This window comes from Ranitomeya variabilis, chromosome 6 (genome assembly GCF_051348905.1).
Source record: "Ranitomeya variabilis isolate aRanVar5 chromosome 6, aRanVar5.hap1, whole genome shotgun sequence".
NCBI lineage: Eukaryota > Metazoa > Chordata > Amphibia > Anura > Dendrobatidae > Ranitomeya > Ranitomeya variabilis.
The window spans coordinates 131630110-131654148 of NC_135237.1; the positions used below are offsets into that span (position 1 = coordinate 131630110).

Here is a 24039-nt window from a genome sequence, read left to right on the forward strand (position 1 = left end):
GCTATGTAGTATATAGTACTGCCCACGTAGTATATAGCAGCCATGTAGTACATAGTACTGACCACGTAGTATATAGCAGCCATGTAGTACTGTCCACGTAGTATATAGCAGCCATGTAGTATATAGTACTGCCCACGTAGTATATGGCAGCCATGTAGTATATAACGCAGCCCACGCAGTATTTAGCAGTGTGGGCACCATATCCCTGTTAAAAAAAAAAAGAATTAAAATAAAAAATAGTTACATACTCACCCCCTGGGATGTAACAGCGCTCTGGCGATGTGCACTGCTGCCGCCATCTTCCAATCCCAGGATGCATTGCGAAATTACCCAGGAGACTTAGCGGTTTCGCGAGACCGCTAAGTCTTCTGGGTAATTTCGCAATGCATCTCTGGGACCGGAAGCTGGCGGAAGGCGCGAGCGCATCATCGGCCAACGGAGGGTGAGTATAGCAGGTTTTTTTTTTTTATTATTATTATTTTTAACATTAGATTTTTTTTACTATTGATGCTGCATAGGCAGCATCAATAGTAAAACGTTGGGGACACACAGAGTTAATAGCAGCGGTAACGGAGTGCGTAACCCGCGGCATAACACGGTCCGTCACCGCTGGCATTAACCCTGTGTGAGCGGTGACCGGAGGGGAGTATGGAGCGGGCGCTGGGCATTGACTGCAGGGGAGTAGGGAGGGACTAATCGGACTGTGCCCATCGCTGATTGGTCGTGGCAGCCATGACAGGCAGCTGGCGAGACCAATCAGCGACGCGGGATTTCTGTGACGGAAGTTGCCGACAGAAAGGCGGAAGTACCCCTTAGGCAATTATGGCAATTATGTATATAGATAGATATATATAGATAGATATATAGATATATATATGTATGTATATGTATACACACACACACACACACACACACACACACACACACACACACTCTCTGCTAAAAAAAATAAAAGGAAAACAAACGACACAATGTCACATTGTAACTCCAGGTCAATCACACTTCTGTGAAATCAACCTGTCCAGTTATGAAGCAACACAGATTGTGAATGAATTTCTCCTGCTGTTGTGCAAATGGACAGACAAGAGGTACAAATGATAGGCAATTAGCAAGAGAACCCCTATAAAGGACTGGTTCTGCAGGGGGTGTCCACAGACCATTTCTCTGTTCTCAACCGTTTTGGCTGTTGTTTTGGTCACGTTTGCATTTTGTCATTGCTCTCACCCCTAGAGGTACCGTACAATAGCATGAGGCGGTGTCTACAACCCACAGAAGTTGCTCAGGTAGTGCGAGCTGTGGCACGAAGGGTAGCTGTGTCTGTCAGCACAGTGTCTAGGTATAGAGCAGATACCAGGAAACAGGCTAGTAGACCAGGAGATGTGGAGGGGGCCGTAGGAGGGTAACAACCCAGCAGCAGCACCAGTACCTCCTCCTTTGTGCAAGGAGGAACAGGAGGAGCAGAGCCAGAGCCCTGCAAAATGACCTAGAGCAAGCCTCTAACATTCATGTGTCTGCTCAAACTGTCAGAAACAGACTCCATGAGGGTGGTAGAAAGGCCCAATGTTCACAAGTGGGTATTGTGCTGACAGCCGAACAACGTGGAGGTCGATTGGCATTTGCCAGAGAACACCAAGATTGGCAGATTTGACAATGGCGCCCTGTGCTCTTCACGGATGAGGCAGGTTCACACTGAGCACATGTGACAGACGTGACAGTCTGGAGACACCATGGAGAACGTTCTGCTGCCTGAAGTGGGCTGGGCTTGGGCAGATTGAGAGCATCGCTTGCTGATAGATGCTATTGCGCAGCCACCATTTTGTTAGAGCAAAAAAAAAAAGGCAAGCGAAAGATGTTACTACGCAATCACCGCCGCCATTTTGCTGTAGTTCATTTTTTTGGGGGGAAAGACCACAATATGAACTGCGCAACGCAGTATTTAAAATAGGGGGCAGGTCAGTGAGGGATCAGTGACCTGTCATAAGCCATACAGATGAATATGTAAGCAGAGCACCACATGAAGACCCCCACAGACCGCCCCGGAGCATGAGAATCTCAATAACTGAAAATTACAAATACAAATTAAACAAAAGCACAAGACGGATTTCATCAACCAAGGTATCATTTCAATCAATATAACGGCACCAAACTGACACTGTCTGTAGTTTACTGAGCACAATCCTGACAGGTTCGCTTTAAAGGGAATGTGTCACCAGATTTTTGCCACCTAATAAGAGAGCAGAGACAATGATTCCAGTTATGTGTCACTTACTGGGCTGCCTGCAGTAGTTATGATAAAATCACTGTTTGATCAGCAGGAGATTAAAACTAGAGGACTAGTAAACCTGCTGCCATGTAGTCAGGGCTGGCTCCAGGTTTTTGTGGGCCCCAGGCTAAAGAGTCTCAGTGGGCCCCTTTAAAACATACCATGATTCATTATGCACGGATACGGCAGAGAAATTTAGGTATAACACAACACCAAAGATATCACTTACGTCTTACATTACATGAGTGATATCTATTGTACAATCTACAATAGGTCAGAAACCGAACAGTACAGTCCTCCATACAGTATTATGGGCACCAGATAGTGCTCTATACAGTATAATGAGCCCCATATTTTGCTCCATACAGAATAATGAACCCCATATAATGATCCACACCGAATAACGGATCCCATATAATGCTCCATACAGAATAATGGACCCCATATAATGCTCCACACCGAATAACGGATCCCATATAATGCTCCATACAGAATAATGGACCCCATATAATGCTCCACACCGAATAACGGATCCCATATAATGCTCCATACAGAATAATGGACCCCATATAATGCTCCACACCGAATAACGGATCCCATATAATGCTCCATACAGAATAATGGACCCCATATAGTGCTCCATACAGAATAATGAACCCCATATAATGCTCCACACCGAATAATGGATCTCATATAATGCTTCATACAGAATAATGGACCCCATATAATGCCCCATACAGAATAATGAGCCCCATATATTGCTCCATACAGAATAATGAGCCCCATATATTGCTCCATACAGAATAATGAGCCCCATATATTGCTCCACACAGAATAATGGACCCCATATAATGCTCCATACAGAATAATGAGCCCCATATAATGCTCCATACAAAATAACAGATCCCATATAATGCTCCATACAAAATAACGGATCCCATATAATGCTACATACAGTATAACGGATCCCATATAATGCTCCATAGAGAATAATGAGCCACATATATTGCTCCACACAGAATAATGGACCCCATATAATGCTCCATACAGTATAATGAGCCCCATATTTTGCTCCATACAGTATTATGGGCACCACATAATGCTCAATACAGAATAATGAACCCCATATAATGCTCCACACCGAATAACGGATCCCATATAATGCTCCATACAAAATAACGGATCCCATATAATGCTACATACAGAATAACGGATCCCATATAATGCTCCATACAGAATAATGAGCCACATATATTGCTCCACACAGAATAATGGACCCCATATAATTCTCCATACAGAATAATAATAATAATCTTTACTTTTTATATAGCGTTAACATATTCCGCAGCGCTTTACAGTTTGCACACATTATCATCACTGTCCCCGATGGGGCTCACAATCTAAATTCCAGAATAATGATCCCCATATATTGCTCCATACAGTATAATGAGCCCCATATAATGCTCCATACAGTATATGATGGGCCCCATATATTGCTCCAAACAGAATGGTCCCCATATAAAGCTCCATATGTAATTGGCTCCATAAGATGCTCCAAACATAAAAAAAAAAAATGAAATACTCATCTGTCCTCCCTGGCGGCTGCTCCGCTCTGGACTCCCCAGCGTCACCGTCTTCCGGCTCTCGCCCTGTGACTGTTCAGGCAGAGGGCGCATAGATGTGACGTCATCGCACCGTCTGACCTGAAACGTCACAGTCAGAAGACGCGGAAGACGCTGCAGCGGAGGAACGGGGAGAGGTAAGTATCGCAAGTACCGTGGCCTGGAGCAGGCGTGGGTTGTCCCCGACGGCAAGTGGTCCCCCCGCCTGCTCAGGGCCCCAGCACTTGCCCGTGGGCTGACGCCAGCCCTGCATGTGCTCTGTATAGCCCCGACACTGATCGGCAGCTTTCTGCCTATGCACAGCGTAGCTGCCAATCAGTGGCGTGGGTGGAGTCATACAGAGCTCTGTGGTTAGAGAACTGCAGCAAAGTAAGTGACACATGGCTGGAATCAGGGTCTATCTCTACATTATGCTGCGCACATATGGGGAAGCAAGAACCTGGGGACAGATTCCCTTGAAGGGAAAACATTTTCTGACAGATTGTCAATCAGGGATGTGCATAACTCACAATAGTGCAGCGCTGGGACCAGAGACCCTCCCTTCAGTGTGAACAGTGTCAGTAGTGAGCGCTCGGGTTACAGCTGGCGACGGTACAATATAGTAATGGAGCACAATTCCCAGCAGACACTGCAATCTCTTTACCACCACACGGGGCGCAGGGAAATATAATAATAATAATAATAATAATAATAATAATGATGATTAATAATAGTACTGCCATCCGTGCCAAACAATACAACAGATCGATGAGAATGACGTCAGCAACATGACAACAGTCAACAACCGTGGATGACGTCATCTGAAAAGTCAGCGCGTGATTGGCAGAAACTACGTGACGTCACTGCCCGGTACTCACAGCGCACAGTGTGGAAGGAGGAGCGCGGCCTCTTCTCGAAGCTCTCCCCTAATCTCAGCCCGTGTTCCTCCCGGTCCAGAGGCGGTGGGGGCGGCGTCCCGTTCATCTCCTCAGCGCTAGTGATTTGCACAGGTTATGGCGGTCATCACATAAACAAATCGGTAAGTGCGCCTTCCTCTACCGCTCTGGCTGCGCAGGCGCAGTAATGACATGAGACCAGGGTTCCCTATCTGGGCGTACAACGTAGATAGTGACGCGCTGCAGGACATCATAGAGAGCGTGCTGCAGTACAGAGCGTCAGTGTGTGCAGCAGTCATAGTATTCCGGAGAAGCCTGACGTTGTTCTCTGTGGTTCCACAGCGTGTCTGGTCCTAGCCCCTAAGATGTCACTTTCATGGTTACTACTATACACGTAGAGTCCAAGACGGTTTTGGCTCTATTACCATTTACAGTATGTTACCTGTCGGGGCATGTTCACACATGAAATAAGCGCATGACGAGTACTTCTTGATTCCCTGCCCCCAGTGCGCATGGCTGCATCTGAGCATGGAAAGTGACATTTCTCATCAACTGACAGCAGAGATTTTTAAAAATGGCAAATCTATATACACGCAAAAGTTTGGGCCACTGTTCAGGGGCAAAATAGTGAATCAGACCCAGAGGGGGCTATTCCTGGTAACAGGTTTTATGCTGAGATAGAATTGCTTGTTCTTCACATTTGTCAACTCTCCCAGAACATCCAGGATAAAGGGGGGAGCTCCCAGATAAGGGGTGGGCAAATCTGGGCCCACCGAAGCCTGTAAGGGTAGGTGCACACAGTTATCGACAGCGCTGTGGCCACAGTACATGTCCGCTGGGTCCAAAGTGCTGCTGGCTATTAAATGCAGGAGAATCCGCATCTGTTCACTGAACCGTGCGGATTCACCGCGTCCAATACATTGTATGGGTGACATATATCTTGCGGAGGCTTGCATCTCCGCAAAAAAAAAAAAAAAATAGATAATAAATAGATAAATATCGATGCTGCGTTCTGGAAAGACGCGCTGCATGTCCATCTCCGCAGGAAAGCTGCGGCGTCTTTGCACGCATAGTGGACATGGGAGTTCTTGATTTCCTGTCACTATGCTGAAACATCTGGACTCTGCGGGTTGGACACTGCGAAAGTACAGCGCGCCCAACCCACAGCGTTTACTGACCGTGTGCACCTACCCTCAAGCAGAGCTGCCTCAGCATGTACATGGCACCAAACACTTTATGATTAGGCGGGTGCACATCCTGGAAATGGGCAAGGAAGAGATAAAGACCAGTATGATCAAAAGTCCAAAGCTGAGAGCAACATCACTGTCACAATTGGCTGTAATTCAGGGCATATGTGGACTGATATTTATGTTACTCTTTTATATAGCGCCATCATATTCTGCAGCACATTACAGACATCATCATTAATCTCAAAATCTAGATTCCCTATCAGTATGTTTTTGGACTGTGGGAAACCCGAGAGACCAGAAGAAACCCTCAACATACAAGCTCCTTACAGATGTTGTCCTTGGTGGGATTTGAACTCAGGACCCCAGTGCTGCAAAGAAAGAGTGCTAACCACTGAGCCACCGTGCTGCTGTAATATCTCCATCCTACCTGATCTATATAGTAGAAGCACAGCTACCAATAGTACCATTTTTGTTGATACACTTCTGAAGCATGTTCCATACATGGTAGATGTTAACGGTGTTAAAAAGTTGACACCTGGCTCAGTGGCAGGTTTGTCAATTCGACTTTTTATTTTTTTCTCGACAACTCATGAAAAAAAAAATCACAGACAGACAATATTTTTTATGAATAAAAGAAAAAAAAGTTTCTGGCTCACCGCACAGGGTCCAGTATGCACAGAACACCATGAACCAACCGCTCGTGAAATATAAATATGTTTTACTGGCACATTGGAAAACCATAATCATTAATTAAAACCATAATTAAATCATAATTCTGATATAAGACATGAGTTTCATTCATGTTAATTTCAGGCTAAATAATCTGTTTAAGCCTCTTCAGCTTAAAAAAAAAATAGGGACACCTTCATTTTTTTTTTATAGACGACAAAAAAGTTATTTTTATGTATTGTCCTGGAATTTCTGAATGGTTGGTAACCCTGCTCAGTGGTTAGCACTGTTCCATTGCAGAAATGGAGTCTTCGGTTTAAATCCCACCAAGGACAACATCTGCAAGGAGTTTGTATGTTTTCCCAGAGTTTGGGTGGGTTTCCTCGTGGTAGACCCACTGGGGACAGTGATGACAATGTTTGTAGCACTATAAGCAAAGATAAATTAAAAAAGCCCTCCACAATTGTAGTCAAACCCTGATTTAACTCCTTAAATGCCGCAGAATGTTAGTGATCTTATTAAAGGGAACCTGTCACCCCCCCCAGGCGTTTTTAACTAAAAGAGCCACCTTGTGCAGCAGTAATGCTGCATTCTGACAAGGTGGCTCTTTTAGTTCTGGGTGTTGTAACTGCCGAAATAATCAGTTTTATAATTTGTCCTAAATATCTTTTCGTCAGTCAAGGAGGCAGGCGTTTCCCCCCTGCTTCAGACGCCGCACAGCCGTCACTCAAGTCTTCTTGGCGCCGCCTCCTCAGCGCTGTTTTGAAATCAGCCGGCGCCTGCGCTCTTTTCTTCTGCTTTGAGCAGGCGCAGTGAGCGCTGCCCGTCCATCCTCATATGCAGTCTAGCTGACTGCACCTGTGCGGCCGCCCTGCCTGTGAATCCCAGCCCCGCAATTATTCACATTGCGGGGCTGGGATTCACAGGCAGGGCGGCTGCACAGGCGCAGGCAGCTAGACTGCATATGAGGACAGACGGGCAGCGCTCACTGCGCCTGCACCAGGCAGGAGAAAAGAGCGCAGGCACCGGCAGATTTCAAAACAGCGCTGAGGAGGTGGCGCCCGGCGCCAAGAAGACTTGAGTGACGGCTGTGCGGCGTCTGCAGCAGGGGGGAAACGCCTGCCTCCAGGACTGAAAAAAGGTATTTAGGACAAATTATAAAACTGATTATTTCAGCAGTTACAGCATCCAGAACTAAAAGAGCCACCTTGTCAGAATGCAGCATTACTGCTGCACAAGGTGGCTCTTTTTGTTAAAAACGCCTGCGGGGGGGGGGGGGGGGGGGGGGGGTAACAGGTTCCCTTTAGGGCTACTTTCACACTAGCGTTGTTGGCTGTACGTCGCAATGTGTCGTTTAGGAGAAAAAACGCATCCTGTAAAGTTGTCTGCAGGATGCGTTTTTTCCCCATAGACTAACATTAGCGACGCATAGCGACGGCCCCGTGCCGACGCTAGTGTGAAAGCAGCCTAAGCTGACAGGACAATACACTGAAATACGGACTATTGTAGTATATTGTCTGAGCAATCAGGGAGCTTAACAACATTAACATATTTCAAAATATTTTAAATAAAATGCTAAATCGTAGAAGATTCTGAGCCCCAGACAATTATAAATTTATAACATATGAACATTTCATCTACTCTTCTCATCAGACTGGAAAAACATGGCGTCCAGTACTCTTTGTGTGGACGAGTCAGCGGGGGACACGGACTCTACTTGTGGAAGATGGTCTTCATCAGGAGTACCTTTTCAGAAAAAGGCCGATAACTTAGAACTTCCAACCACTTATGGTGCCCCGAACGTCCAGACTGATGTTACATTGGTGTCCGAATTCAAGCAACTAAAGCTGGAAAAAGAAGCACAGAAGAACTGGGACCTTTTTTACAAGAGAAATAGCACCAATTTCTTCAAGGACAGACACTGGACAACCAGGGAGTTTGAGGAACTTAAAGCATGCAGGGAGGTGAGCCGTAGTCTCTCAGGATAATGTACTTTGGACTATTTAATTATTACATTGACTCAATTAGTTGTTCCATAAGAAAACTGGGTCATTTTCCAAATGGTGTTTGTGTTATGAAATTAAAAATGGATTTTAATTAGTGATGAATGAACGTGCTCGGATAAGGTGTAATTTGAGCATGCTCGGGTGCTAACTGAGTGACAAATGCCTAACAAACAGGCAACCTCGGCATGTGTTGCTGCTGTTGAACAGCCGCGAGACGTGCAGGTGCGGGGACTCGAACACATTTTTCGAGCTTGCTGCAGACAATTGGTTAGCACGCTGGGATAATACCTCATCCGAGCATGTTCTCATCACTAATTGTAATAATTTGTGAATGGCTTGAAGGAACATCTCACAAACAAGAGACAGGATAGGGTAGAAATGTGTGATCGGTAGGGAAACAGGCAGCTGGGAAAGTGACCGTAGGAGGAAGATCACATATTGCTGCTGTGATCGCTTCCTCTTAACAGGTTAAAACTTATCCTCTTTGAGATGTAATATGTGAATATATGAATTTTGTTTTCAAGTTGTCCCCCCCCAAAAAAAAAAAACAATGGGAAAGGATATGTCTTAAAATTCATTCTATTAGAACATAATAAAATAGCCCCGTCACACAATTCAAAAGGCAGCCGATCCTAGTGATATATCAGGACTGGCTTCTGTCTGAAGAAACACAGACCTGTGTCTCAACAGATACAGAGCTGTACCGTAAGCACAGATACCTCCTCGAGTGCAAAAGGGTAGTGATAGTAAAATAAAGCTTCTCCTCGGCTGACTGACTGTGCATGGGACAGTGAGTCTAGAGTTAAAAAAAAATCCTTTCTGCTCAGTTAACAAAAAAATGTATTTGTTTTCCTGTCACAGCCCTTCTCCGACAGCTCAACAGTATCCGTGCTTACGATACAGCTCCTCTGTCAGTTGAGATGTAGTTCTCATGAGCTGTGAGTTTTTTGAGACTGCAGCCCATCCTAACGCATGACTAGGACGAGCTGCCATATGAAATATGTGACGGGGCCATTTTATTACATTCTTGGAGAACCCCTTTAATTGTCTTTTTTTATGTACATCTAATCACCCCTGTTCTGTATCAGTCAATTTGTTTGTGGTGTTTCCTGGCATCTGGATAGTAGATATTTTTGGTCTTAAAGTGGATATGGCAGCAAATTTCACTATACAAACTGCATACATTATTAATATTTGCCAAATTGGAGTGCACTCACTGGTACATTAAAAGATAGATCTCTTATACATGATGAGACTGGCATATTTACTTTTAAAATCCATGTCAGAATGGCTGATCCTGATAAGACAGGCATTTTAGGAGTACGAGTACAAAATTAAATATCTCATTAGTCCAAGTGTACTCAGTCTTCACCCACTCAGCCCAAGTACATGTCTGCTTCAGAAAATACTTACCGTACATTCCTTATATTTTCTTCTCAACTCAGTGGTTGCTGTTAGGCTGCTTTCACACATCAGTTTTTTGCCGTCAGTCACAATCCGGCGACTTTTGAAGAAAACGGATCCGGCGAATGTTGCCGCCGGATCTGTTTTTTTTCTCATAGACTTGTATTAGCGACGGATTGCGACAGATGGCCTCATGTTTCATCTGTCGTTCGCCGGATCCGTCAATTTTTTTGTCCAGTGGCGGGAGACAACAGACATAGTAACTTTTTTGTGTCTGTCGAAGAAACAGACAGCGACGGCTCCGCTGTCTGTTTTTTCGACAGACACAAAAAACGTTACTATGTCCGTTGTTTGCTAGAATGGAAGTCTATGGCGCCGGATCCGTCATGACGGAATCTGGCGACGGATTCCATTTTTTTTTTTTAACTGAGCATGCTCTTATTTTTTTTTTTTAGGATCCAACTAGCTGGATCCGCTAGTTGGATCCGGCGAAAAAACGGATCCGTCGCATCAGTTTTGTCACAATCTACGACGGATCCGTTTTTTCAACTTTCGACGGATTGTGACTGATGGCAAAAAAATGATGTGTGAAAGCAGCCTTACTCTGTCATTTCTCCTGAATATTTCTGAAAAAGTTGACAACTGGGTGGCACCCGTTGGGTGTTGTGTCCCTGCTTACTCTGACACATTCAGCGCTCATTTGATAAGATGTCTATTTTTTCATCCATTTTTAGGAGGAAGAACAGATGAACAGGATCAGCAGTACATATTTCCTACCACAGACATGTCAGTAGGACCCATCTAGCTGGCGGTCGTGTGTATGGGAGCAGTAGCATACTCACTGGTTGTCATCTGCTTTTCTCAGCAGCGATGTCACGTGTCCTCATTTGTGGCCTGCTGAATCACTGAGCGGTTTTTGCATTTAGCGGAGGTCACGCTCCCATTGTAAGTCTACGAGACTCACAACCTGGCTCTCTAGCCTCATTCTAATTGCCTGGACTTAAGGTACATTGAGAAAATGTAAAAAGTGACCTCCGCTCCACGCAGCAGACACGGTGATTCAACAGGTCACAAATGCGGTCACGTTACACCAGAGTGCTGAAGATGGCAGCCATTGAGTATGCTACTGCACTCATTACATACACACACATATGATGGCTAACAAAGGGGGTGTAAAAGCAAAAAAAAATGAGAGATGACTAATTATGCCCTATATTTTTTTTTTCAGTTTGAGAATCAACGACTGATGATGTTAGAAGCTGGTTGTGGTGTTGGCAACTGTTTATTTCCATTATTAGAGGAAGACCCTAACCTCTTTGTATACGCCTGTGACTTTTCTCCTAGAGCCATACAGTTTGTAAAGGTTTGTATGTTACATTTCCTAAGTTAAGTCACATAGGTTGCTAAATTTAAAGAGGTGTTTCCATGGACTAAAAAATTAAAAAAGGTCTGGCTTCCATGTAATGAGTCCTCAAACCCACCCTGTTACCTCTTATTTTTGTTTTTTCAACTCCCCTTCAACCCACTGCGGCTATTCTTAAGGTTTGTATTTACATCCTGAACTTCCAGCCTAGTTTCTCTCTTTGCCTTTAGATTACACTTTCCTAGAGACTTAACCAGAAAAAAAAATGAACTGGATTATAAGTTGGTATGCATGCAATATATAGGAGCATGTTCACACTGGCCATTAACCCCTTTTTACCATCGGACGGAATAGTACTTCCGATGGCAGTACCTCCGCTTTGATGTGGGCTCCAGTGGTGAGCCCGCATCACAGCTGGGACATGTAAGCTGTTTTGAACAGCTGACATGTGCCCGCAATAGGTGCGGTGGAATCGCGATCCGCCCACGCCTATTAACTAGTTAAATGCCGCTGTCAAACTCTGACAGCGGCATTAAACAAGCGCTTCCGGCCATCGGGCCGGAAATGCGCGCATTGCTGACCCCCATCACGTGATCGGGGGTCACCGATGCGTCGGCATAACAACCAGAGGTCTCCTGAACACTTCTATGGTTGTTGATGCCAGATTACTGTGAGCTCCACCCTGTGGTCGGCGCTCATAGCAATGCTGTAATTCAGCTACATAGGAGCGATCTGAGCATTGCTCCTATGTAGCAGAGCCGAACAGGCTATGACAGCTTCTAGCCTCCCATGGAGGCTATTGAAGCATGGCAAAAGAAAAAAAAAAAAAAAAATGTTCTAAAAAATATGAAGAAAAAATAAATAAATAAAAGTTCAAATCACCCCCCTTTTGCCTCATTCAAAATAAAACAATAAAAAAAGTTCAAACCTACACATATTTGGTATCACCGCATTCAGAATCGCCCGATCTATCAATAAAAAAAGGATTCACCTGATCGCTAAACAATGTAGCAAGAAAAAAATTCAAAACGCCAGAATTACGTTTTTTTTGGTCGCCGCGGCATTGCATTAAAATGCAATAACGGGCGTGCACCAAAATGGCATCATTAACAATGTCAGCTTGGCACGCAAAAAATAAGCCCTCACCTGACCCGAGATCACGAAAAATGGAGATGCTATGGGTATCGGAAAATTGCGCAGTTTTTTTTGTTTTTTTTTAGCAAAGTTTGGAAAAAAAATTTACCACTTAGAAAAAAAATATTCTAGACATATTTGGTGTATGTGAACTCATAATGACCTGGAGAATCATAATGGCAGGTCAGTTTTAGCATTTAGTGAACCTAGCAAAAAAGCCAAGCAAAAAACAAGTGTGAGATTGCACTTTTTTTTGCAATTTCCCTGCACTTGGAATTTTTTTCCCATTTTCTAGTACACGACATGGTAAAACCAGTGATGTCATTCAAAAGTACAGCTCGACCTGCAAAAAATAAGCCCTGACATGGCCATAATGACGGAAAAATGAAAAAGTTATAGCTCTTTGAAGGAGGGGAGCGAAAAACGAAAAAGCAAAACCGAAAAAACGCTTCAGTCATTAAGGGGTTAAACATACAAAACCTAAGATAGAAAGATAATGAACTTATACCCTGCTGTAAGTAAAAGCAATAGTGCATATAAATAATATAGGGTTCTTAGTCAAACCGTTTTTGGCAAGGTGTATCCAAATCGGGATGGTGATAATCTCTAGCTTTTATTCATTCCGTGTCAGAAAAATATGTATAAAAAGTGATAAAAAAACTTTATATACCCAAAAATGGTACCAAAAATATCTCCAACTTGCTGCACAAAAAATAAGCTCTCATATAGCTTTGTTCACCAATCAATAAAAAACGTACAACTCTCAGAATATGGCAACAAAATAACTTTTTTTTTTTCTCACCGACTCGAAGAATAAAGCCGTGTTATCATTTATACTGCTCGGTGAACCACAGAAAAATAAAAATAAGGGCTATTCTTGTACTGACGTCTGTTTATTGATTCCACCTCTTAAAAAATCAGGACAAGGCTCTGATCACAAATGCAAAAATTATATTTTTACCACTAAAATGTTATTTCCATGCATCAATGGTAGAAACTTCTGTGATGCACCTGTGGGTTGAAAATACTCACTACACCCCTAGATGAAATCCTTAAGCAATGAAGTCTCCAATATGGTGTCACGTGGGAAGAGGGGTATTACCACGCTCTGAAGAAAGTGGGTGACAAACTGTGTGGTCTGCATGGGCAGCACGGTGGCTCAGTGGTTAGCACTGCAGCGCTGGAGTCCTGGGTTCAAATCCCACCAAGGACAACATCTGCAAAGAGTTTGTATGTTCTCCCCGTGTTTGTGTGGGTTTCCTCCGGGTTCTCTGGTTTCCTCCCACATTCCAAAGACATACTAATAAGGAATTTAGATTGTGAGCCCCATCGGGGACAGCGATATGTGTGCAAACTGTAAAGTGCTGCGGAATATGTTAGCGCTATATAAAAATAAAGATTATTATTATTATTTTCTCATGTTACCACTTGAAAAAGTGAAAAAATTTAGGGCTAAAGCAATTTTCAATCTGAGGATCTAATGTTATCAAATTCTGTGTAGTACCCGTGAGCTCAATATGTTTATTATACCTCTGGATAAAATCCTTGAGGAGAGTTGTTTCCAAAATGGGGACATTTGTGAGGGTTTTCTGCTGTTTGGCCGCCTTATGGGCCGTGCAAATGCAACATGGCGCTTACAATATATTTCAGCCAAATTTGTGCTCCAAAATTCAAATGGCGCTCCTTAGTTTCTGAGCCCTGTAGTTTGCTGAGAAGAAACTAGGTAACAAATTATTGGGTCCATTTTCTCGTGCTATTCCTTGTAAAAGTGAAAAAAATGGGGCTAATGCAACATTTAAAAGTAAAAATATATATATATATTTTTTTGTTCATTCAACTTTGCCTTAATTCCTGTGTAGCATCTGAAGGGTTACAATATTTTGTAACGCCAGTTTTGACGTATTTGAGGGGTGCGATTTTGAAACTAGTGTCACTTTTGGGAAATTTCTAATATATAGGCCCCTTAAACTTTTGTAAATGTCTTGAAAAAAATGATAAATTACTGCTCAAATTTAACCCTTCTAACATCCTAACAAAATAAAATAACGTTTGAAAAATGATGCAGATGTAAAGTAGACAAGTGGGAAATGTTATTTATTAATTATTTTGTACAGCACGTCAAACTGGTTTAAGGATATAAAAGGTTGAAAGTTTTAAAACTGCGAATTTTTCAAAATTTTCGTCAAATTCCCAATATTAACACACAAAAAAATGATATAAATTTACCACTAATAAAAAGTACACTGTGTCATGAAAAGCAGTCTTAGAATCACTGGGATCCATTGAAGTTATTACCACATGAAATGACACTGGTCAGGATTTCAAAATTTGACCTGATCATTAGGGTTAAAATTGGCTCTGTCACTAAGGGGTTAAATTATTTTATTTGTGAGGTTAGGTGAACAAAAAAAAACCTAAACAAACCTGTAGTTTTTTTTTCATAATTTTTTGTTTGATGTATTCACATTTAGAGTTGAGCGAATATGTTCGGGTTCCCGCTTATTCGGCAAGCTATAGCGCTTGCCGAATATACTGCAGAGGGAACCTGGCTTCCTGGATCGCTCCGGCTGATCAGCTGTTTGGCTCCGCAGCTGTGTGACAGTCACGCCACATGCATGGAGAGCCTGTTTGTTGGTCTCTCCATGCATGTGCTGTGACCGTGACACAGCCGTGACACATGCAGCTGTGGTGCCGATCAGCTGGAGCGATCCAGGAAGCCGAGTTCCCTCTGCAGCTTATTCGGCAAGCGCTATAGCTTGCCAAATAAGTGGGAACCCAAACAAATTTGCTCAACTCAATTCACATTGCAGCCCAAGTAATTATTTAATTTTATAAAACAGGTCATTACTAGGGATGAGCGAATGTGCTCAGTGATACACGGACATCACTCGAGTATCTGGGTTCCCAGATGTGCTCATCCCTCGAAGAGCATTGACTGGTGCTTGGATTTGAAGCTCGAACCCCCATCCCGCATGTCTTGTCGACTGTTACACAGCCGATAAGCATGCAGGGATTGCCTGCCAGTCACTAATGCTGTAGCCATCTTGGTGGTGGCATTACTGTGATTGGCTGGCCACATTACCTCATCAGATGTTATGAAAGGACAGGCGCCGCCATGCTCGGCACCCCCACGCCATTGCACTGTTAAGGGACCATTACGATTGGAGGGAGAGAGCAGTTATCCAGGCCTGTGTGTTCACAGTTTAACTAAGAGTCCTCTAGTGTTGATACTGGTGCTGATGCTGAACCATCATGCTAACAGAACTTCTAAGGGTTAATTTTGTGCTTTGCTCTTTGTATCAGATACATTCTGCATTTAGCTTAGGGATAGTTGCAGGAGCAGGGAGAGTAGCAGAATACAGCATCTAGGCAGGGCTTTTCGGTCCTTTGCTAAATACATAGCTGCTGCACGTGACCTCCATGTAGGAGGGGGCACAATGTGCATCCATGGCAGTGCCGGATAGCTGTTTGTAGTAGGTTCGGTCAAAAAGAAAATAGTTTTAAGTAAGAATTACAAATGTTCCAAGAGAAATATGCCGCCACTTTTTTCAAAGAAAATTTTTTGTTGCTTGTAGACCCAACTCGTGCGGTATACTAGTATAGAGAGATTCCATGTCGAGCGATACCAGTATATTTCGAGTGGTAATCTCCAAGATCTCCAACAAATGTATCGTATTTTGAGTATGGGAATCCAAATTGGTAACCATTGGCTGCAGATAGTAGTCCAGGTATTCACATATCCGGTCGCTAAGGCCACCAATTCTGGCCACGATGGGTCTACCAGGGGGTTATTAGACTTTATTAGAGATTTGTGAACTTTTGGTAAGAGATAAAAAGTGGGAGTGACAGGTTTGGAAGTGATCAAAAAATACACATGTATGCAAATTACATATTTGAGGTCATGCACATGCCGCTCTCGGCATCGGTGAATACTCACGGCATGCAGAGTGAGTGCTGTGAGGATTGCCAAGTCTGCAGTCACATAGAGTAACTGCAGACTTTTACCCTGAGGCCGGACAACCCCTTTAATGCTTTCACATAGCAAAATATAAAAATAAATGCAAAAGGAAACAATAACTTTAATTCAATACATTTTTTTTTCCTTGACAGCAAAATTCATGCTACAATCCAGATACCTGCAAAGCATTCCAGTGTGATCTGACCAAAGACAGTCTGACAGACGAGATCTCTGCAGACAGTGTGGATGTGGCAACTTTAATCTTTGTCCTCTCTGCTATCCATCCAGACAAAATGCACCTTGCCGTGGAAAATATTTACAAGGTATTTGCCTGAGTAGTTAATAACTTTTGCTATCTGATGCTAAATGTTATATTCTATAAAAATTGCTGTTCTCCGGCCCATCTCGCCAGCTTTAAAAAAAAAAAAAAAAAAAAAAATTATTCTATTTTGTCCAACCAGCTGCTCAGTGGAGATCTAATCCTAGTAAAGCAATTAGTGTATTAACATGTGGATAAAACTGATAGAATCAGAGCTCAGAAGAAAAACTCCTGTTACGCCGCACTACACATGTCCTTGGGCTGTGTTTGATATTTTAAGTCACTGGCCATGCACAGGAGTGACCATGTTTCTGGAAAGAAACACAATTTTTTTTTTAAATTTCTCATTCTCCAGCACAACTGGAGAAAAGTAGCAAGATCAGCGCAAAATTGATGAAAAAAAAAAATAAAATTAAAAATCAATACATTTTTGCTTGCACAGAACTGTGATTTTTATTTTTGAGTGGGGGTGTGCAGGAGGGGGTCTGTCGTACATACATTAATAAATTCCCTTTTCCCCTGCATGTACTGTATATTCTAATATATGCTTATGCAGGTGTTAAAACCAGGCGGCTGCGTTTTATTCCGAGACTATGGGCTGAATGACCATGCCATGTTGCGCTTTAAAAACGGAAACAGACTTGGAGAAAACTTTTACGTCAGACAAGATGGAACACGGTCTTATTTTTTTACTACAGGTGAGTTTTGATATTTTTTTTGCTTTAGAACATAAATATTCTGTGCTCCAGTTTTTACACTGTACTGCTATGATAAATGAGCGCTAAATAGCAGAATATGTGTCAGGAGGAATACCATCCGTTCATGTATTCCTATATAAAACAGCTTGGTATCATTACCATATTGATTAGCTGAATGGTTGAATTCTTTATTTATTTATTTTGCTCATTTATATAGCGCCATTAATTCCACTGCGCTTTACAGACATTATTGGCACCTGCTCTTACCCTCGTTAGATATTCCTTGTGTCAGCAATTATCCTTGATGAATATTCAGGCGCTGGTATCGTGAAGGTCACACCATTACTGCCTGGAAGTAGTGTAATAAGAAAGCCTCATCATCCACCAAGTTTTTGCTGTAACCTTTGCCCGTAAAATGTTATCTTTGCACCAAGTATTCTGTGGAATCATTAACAATATTTTATTTATGTAGGAATACCTACATGTATACATATAAATACATGCAGAACACATTCATTCTTGTAAGGAAATGCAAATTGTGATGGTAACTGAATACTTTGCATTTAGTGGGTTATTCGGGACTTAACAAAATACTAAGAAATTGTTTGTTTTTTTTAAATTATTACATTAATTTGTAATATATGTTACTATTGGAAAGTGGCATCTTCATACAGAAACCAGTAGTTCTTTTTCTGCATACAGGGTCTTTGTGCCCGAGTTAATAAAAAACAGTGAAAATGTAAATAATGGTGTGGCTGAGGAGGGAGATGCAGCTGCAGGGAAGTCATTTGATGGTTCAGAAGATACAGCACAGCTCTGATATCACAAAATCTAGCGAGCAAAAATGTCATTATAGTAGTTATTAAAGTGTTTGTCTCACAAATGCAGTCCCTTATTTAAATAAGCACTCCTCCCATCAAAGTTTTTATCCTCTTAAGATATTAAAATCATCATATTATATGACATTATGTACTTACAATTGCTCATTTTGCCTTTTTACCCAGCTAATTCATCTGTTTTTCCTGTTCTATGTAGAAACAGGAAGTCTCTTTCCCCTGCATTTATCATTCCCCAAGTCAATTCCTGACACAGCTGCTCCCTCTCCCCTTGCCAGGCACTTTTGCAGTGAATTATGACTAATAAAGGGAAAATTGACCTCCTGTATCTACATAAAGATTAGAAGGTTCAGTTAGTCCGTTTTTAATCATGTGTTGTTGTAGACTTAATGAAAAAGAGAATAATTAGCAGGGTAAAAAGGCAAATTGAGCAATTGTAAGTACACAGTGCTATATAATATGATGATTGCAATATGTTAAGAAGATAAAAATTTTGATGGGAGGAGGACGGCTTCTTTGGATAGACGTTGGTCATCGATGAATTGATCTTTGTAGATCTGGCTTCTTTAATCCTCTAGAAGCTATCACTGGAGGGTGCTATGGGGGTTGAAATATTTGATTAAAAAATATAACTAGTTCTGTTTGCAATGGTATAACCCCTTATATACCACTGAGAATCAAAGCGGTTATACCTGGTCCATTCATAAATTTATCCTGGGATACCTATATACCCTCTTGGCTGTCTGTTGAAGACCCGGCATGTTAGTGTCCATGTTAAGTAAGAGTAAAAAAAAAAATATCTGAAAGAATTATACAGTCAGTCTAACATGGATTTTTAAAGGTAGTACACCAGTCTGATTAGGTCTATGAGATTTCTTTGTAATTAAGAATTTGGAAATGTGAAATCTGTTGATAGTTTAAGGGCTCAATAGAAGATTGCTAAAAACTCAACTGTGGCAAAAAACAACAACAAACAAATAAAACAGCAAATTCACCTGCAATCACTGGATTCCTAGTGTAAAGCCCATAGGTGGACTTAACCCCTCTCTGCCATCTGATGTACTATTCCGTCAATGTGACCTGGGCTTTACTTCCCATGGACGGAATAGAACGTCATAGCGATCGACCGCACACATGGGTGGTGTGCGGCTGGGTCTCAGCTGATTCTCACAGCTGACACCCGGCACAGACCGCTCCCAACACTTTAACCCCCGGAATACTGCGATCGAACACGATTGCAGCATTCCGGGAGCAGGCAGAGGGCTGACAGACCTCTGCCTATGGATCGGAGACCCCGCGGCATGACGTGGGGTCCCAATCGCTGCTATGGTAACCCGAAGTCGTCATGACGACATCTGGGTTACCAGAGCTGAGAAACTTCCTGTCATGCGTAGTGCATGTCAGGAAGTCTCTCGGGTCAGTGTGCACAGAGTGCAGCGCTGACAGCTTCTATAGCATGCAGATGCTGCTTCATCTGCATTGTATAGAACCGATCAGCCTACACAAACTGAGTGTCCCATAATGGGACAAAGTGTTAAAGATAAAATGAAGTAAAAAAAAAACATTTTTTAAATACTTGTAAAAATATTTAAAAAATAAAAAATTATAATAAAAAAATCAATATTTATTGTATCACTAAATAAATATTTGAATTTAGAAAAAAAATTAAAAAATAAAAGTACACACATTTGGTATCCCTGTGTCCGTAATGACCCGACCTATAAAACTGTCCAGCTAGTTAACCCCTTTAGTGAACCCCATATAAACAATTAAAAAAATGCAAAAAACAATGCTTTATCATCATACCGCCAAGCAAAAAGTGGAAAAGCACACGATCAAAAAGACGGATATGAATAAACATGGCACCGCTGAAAACGTCATGTTGTCCTGCAAAAAACAAGCCGCCATACAGCTCCATCACTGGAAAAATAAAAAAGTTATAGCTCTCAGAATAAAGCGATGCAAAAATAATTATTTTTATATAAAATAGTTTTTATTGTATAAAAGCGCCAAAACATAAAAAAAATGATATAAATGAGGTATCGCTGTAATCGTACTGACCCGAAGAATAAAACTGCTTTATCAATTTTACCACCTGCGCAACGGTATAAACCCACCCACCCCCTCAAAAGAAATTCATAAATTGTTGTTTTTTGTTCATTCGGTCTCCCAAAAATCGGAAGAAAAAGCGAACAAAAAAGTCATGTGCTCGAAAATGGTACCAATAACAACGTCATCTCCCGCAAAAAACAAGACCTCACATGACTCTGTGGGCCAAAATATGGAAAATTTATAGCTCGCTAAATGTGATGATGCAAAAACTATTTTTTGCAATAAAAAGCATAAAAACCCGCTATAAGGTCTCTTTCACACATCCTGATATTTGCAGTACTGGAGATGACAGTGTCCGTGTGTATAATACTTGCGGCCCACGTGTGGCATGCGTGTACCACATCAGTACCACAAAGACGGGTGCCAGGGAAGAAGCGTTACAATGATCGCTGTTCCTTGGTGCCGGGTGGTGAACACGGCTCTCATCATTCTCCCCTGTTCTGCCAGCTATCAGCACAAGCAGGGAGCAGGGGAGAATGATGAGAACCGTGTTCAGCACCTAGCATCGGGGAACAGCGCTTACTGTAAAGCTTCTCCCCCGGCGCCGATGCATGTCACATGGATGACATCCATGTGTGTTATGCATATGCAAATGTCCTGGATGTTTTGTGGCCCGTGCTGACATTAAAAAACGGACATGTCAGCATGTTTTGCCCACGGACACACGGTCTGTGGAAACACACTGACATGTGCACAGACCCATTCCCTTGAATAGGCAAATAGTGCTCCATTCCTTCCGAGTCTCTCCGCATGGCTGCCCAATGGTATAAAATTCTGTGACACACCCATGGTGTCAACATGATCACTGCACCCCTAGATAAATTCATTGAGAAGTGTAGTTCGTAAAGTGGGGTCACCACTTATGGGGGGTTCTGCTGTTTTGGCACCTCATGGGCTCTCCCAGTGGGCCATGGCACCTGCAAACCATACCAGTAAAATCTGGCGCTCCTTCCCTTCTGAGCTCTGCCATGTGCCCAAACAGTGGTTTACCCCCACATATGGGGTATCAGCGTACTCAGGACAAATTGCACAATAACTCTTGGGGTCCAATTTCTTCTGTTACCCTTGGGAAAATAAAAAAATTGGGGAAGAAAAGATCATTTTTGTGGAAAAAATATGATTTTTTATTTTTATGGCTTTACATTATAAACTTCTGTGAAGCAGTTGGGGGTTCAAAGTGCTCACCACTCATCTAGATAAGTTCCTTAGGGGGTCTAGTTTCCAAAATGGTGTCACTTGTGGGGGGTTTCCACTGTTTAGGCACATCAGGGGCTCCCTAAACGCGACATGGCGTCTGATCTCAATTCCAGCCAATTTTGCGTTGAAAAAGTCAAATGGCGCTCCTTCCCTTCCAAGCTCTGCCGTGCTGCCAAACAGTAGTTTACCTGCATACATTGGTAATCAGCATACTCAGGACAACAACGTTTGGGGTCCAATTTCTCCTTTTACCCTTGGTAAATTAAAAAAAATTTGGATCTGAAGTACATTTTTTGTGAAAAAAAAAGTTAAATGTTCACTTTTTTTTAAACATTCCAAACATTCCTGTGAAGCACCTGAAGGGTTAATAAATTTCTTGAATGTGGTTTTGAGCACCTACAGGTGTGCAGTTTTTAGAATGGTGTCACTTTTGGGTATTTTCTATCATATAGACCCCTCAAAGTGACTTCAAATGTGATGCGGTCCCTAAACAAAAAATGGTGGTGTAAAAATGAGAAATTGCTGGTCAACTTTTAACCCTTATAACTTCCTAACAAAAAAAATTGTGCTGATGTAAAGTAGACATGTGGGAAATGTTACTTATTAAGTATATTGTGTGACATATCTCTGTGATTTAAGGGCATGCAAATTCAAAGTTGGAAAATTGCAAAATGTTCCAAATTTTTCACCAAACTTCTGTTTTTTCACAAATAAACGCAAGTCATATCAAAGAAATTTTACCACTATCATGAAGTACAATATGTCACGAGAAAACAATGTTAGAATCACCGAGATCCATGGAAGCGTTCCAGAGTTATAACCTCATAAAGGGACAGTGGTCAGAATTGTAAAAGTTGGCCCGGTCATTAACATGCAAACCACCCTTGGGGATAAAGGGGTTAATTCAACGTTTTAAGTCTTTTTTTTTTTATCCCCTTTCTCTATTTGTTAATTAAAAACATTTACAAAAATAGAAACATTTATTGGTATTTCTGTGTTCATAGAAGTCTAAACTATTTAAATATGTTATTTATTACACGTGGTAAATGTCATAAAAAAGAAAATTTGAGTTGTGTGTAATATAAATTGACACTGTTAAAAATTACTTATCCCCCACAAAAAAAAACAAACATGCACACATTTCTATAAAATCTAAAAACAATGTTTTCATTTCACCAAACAAATTTTTTTGTTTACAGGTTTCAGTACATTATATAGTAAATTTGAATAAAGGTATTACAAATACAACTCTTCCTGCAAAAAAAAAGCAAGTCCTCTTGTAGGTATATTTATGGAAAAAAAAGCATCACTCTTGGAAGATGGGGATGGAAAAAAAAAGCAAAATCTGACCTGGTGCTTAGAGGTTTAATGTAGATCTGTTTAGAACAATCCATACAATATGTTTATTAACTTCAAGATCTATATACCGTATAGCTGTCTATGTAAAAAGTAATCACAGATTTTTCAATTTTTTCTGATTATGTAAAAACTTACTTGTCCCAAAAACAAAGGCATCATGCATGTAACATAGCCTCAGAAAAAGAGGAGTATTGCCTGTATATATTTTATTTTTTAGAAAATGAGAAGTTGTCTGTTACATAATTGTCTTTTCTTGTTCTTTTTATTTCAGAATACTTGCAACTTCTCTTCACAAAAGCCGGATACAAGGAAGTGTGCAATGAGTACGTGCTGCGAGAGACTGTCAATAAGAAGGAAGACCTCTGTGTGCCTCGGGTTTTCGTTCAGAGCAAATTTCATAAACCTGAGTGATTGCTGCTTGTCTTGGAATTTTATGTAGATTTTTTTAAAATAAATTTTATATTGTCTTATGTTTTGGTTGTGTATATATCACAGCTTTTGGGCTGTAAATTTGGTTTATAAGTCAGGAAATGCTTCTAATATAGGGGTGAGCAATTCATTTTTTCCCTTCCCCATGACAGCAGCGTACATGAGAAATGGTATCCGCCCCCAGGAACAGGAAACCTGCAGCAGAGATAAAAGAAGGGGGCGGCACCTCTCTCCTCAGTTTTGGTTTCCTGTTCCTGCAGGTGGGTGCCTGTGGCAGGCTGCATACCTCCAGGGGGATCCCCCTCTGATGATATCCGGTCTGGAGACCGAGGTCCGCAGTGTGGGGGGCAGCTAGGCGAGGTGGCGTGTGCTCGTCATCCTGGGGGCTACTATGTGCCGTGCCTCATCCCCCAGCTGGACTCCCCGGCGGCTGCTCCTGTCAGGAGGCTGGGCCAGGAATGGGCGTATCCATCACGATGCTGGCGCCAAGTGAATGGGTCGCGCAGGAAGTGACGTCACACGCCGGGGGAGACGATGTGCGGGACACTTCCAGGAGGGAGTTGCTCCAGAGGTGCGCACACCGCTCCTACCAGATAAAGAAGGGT

The 24039-nt window shown here is 42.1% G+C and overlaps 2 protein-coding genes across 3 annotated transcripts in view; one reads left to right on the top strand and one right to left on the bottom strand.

Annotated features, from left to right (window-relative positions):
- Nucleotides 1–4964, bottom strand: part of EAF1 (ELL associated factor 1) — a 39077-nt gene extending 34113 nt beyond the window's left edge. Inside the window, exon 1 of the mRNA XM_077269008.1 lies at nt 4743–4964. Within this exon, the coding sequence (XP_077125123.1) occupies nt 4743–4848 (106 nt within the window). The 5' untranslated portion in view covers nt 4849–4964. The remainder of the gene's footprint in view (nt 1–4742) is intronic.
- METTL6 (methyltransferase 6, tRNA N3-cytidine) lies at nt 4767–23475 on the top strand. Of its 2 annotated transcripts, none has more exons than XM_077269006.1 (6): nt 4767–4903; nt 8273–8583; nt 11258–11392; nt 16637–16807; nt 17360–17501; nt 23277–23475. In XM_077269006.1, exons 2-6 carry the CDS (start codon nt 8284–8286, stop codon nt 23414–23416), a joined length of 888 nt encoding a protein of 295 aa, XP_077125121.1. In that variant the 5' UTR covers nt 4767–4903; nt 8273–8283; the 3' UTR covers nt 23417–23475. The 2 variants fall into 2 exon arrangements, with proteins under 2 accessions (XP_077125121.1, XP_077125122.1); XM_077269007.1 differs by lacking the exon at nt 4767–4903 and adding an exon at nt 7650–7760.
- The last annotated feature ends 564 nt before the right edge of the window (nt 23476–24039 follow it).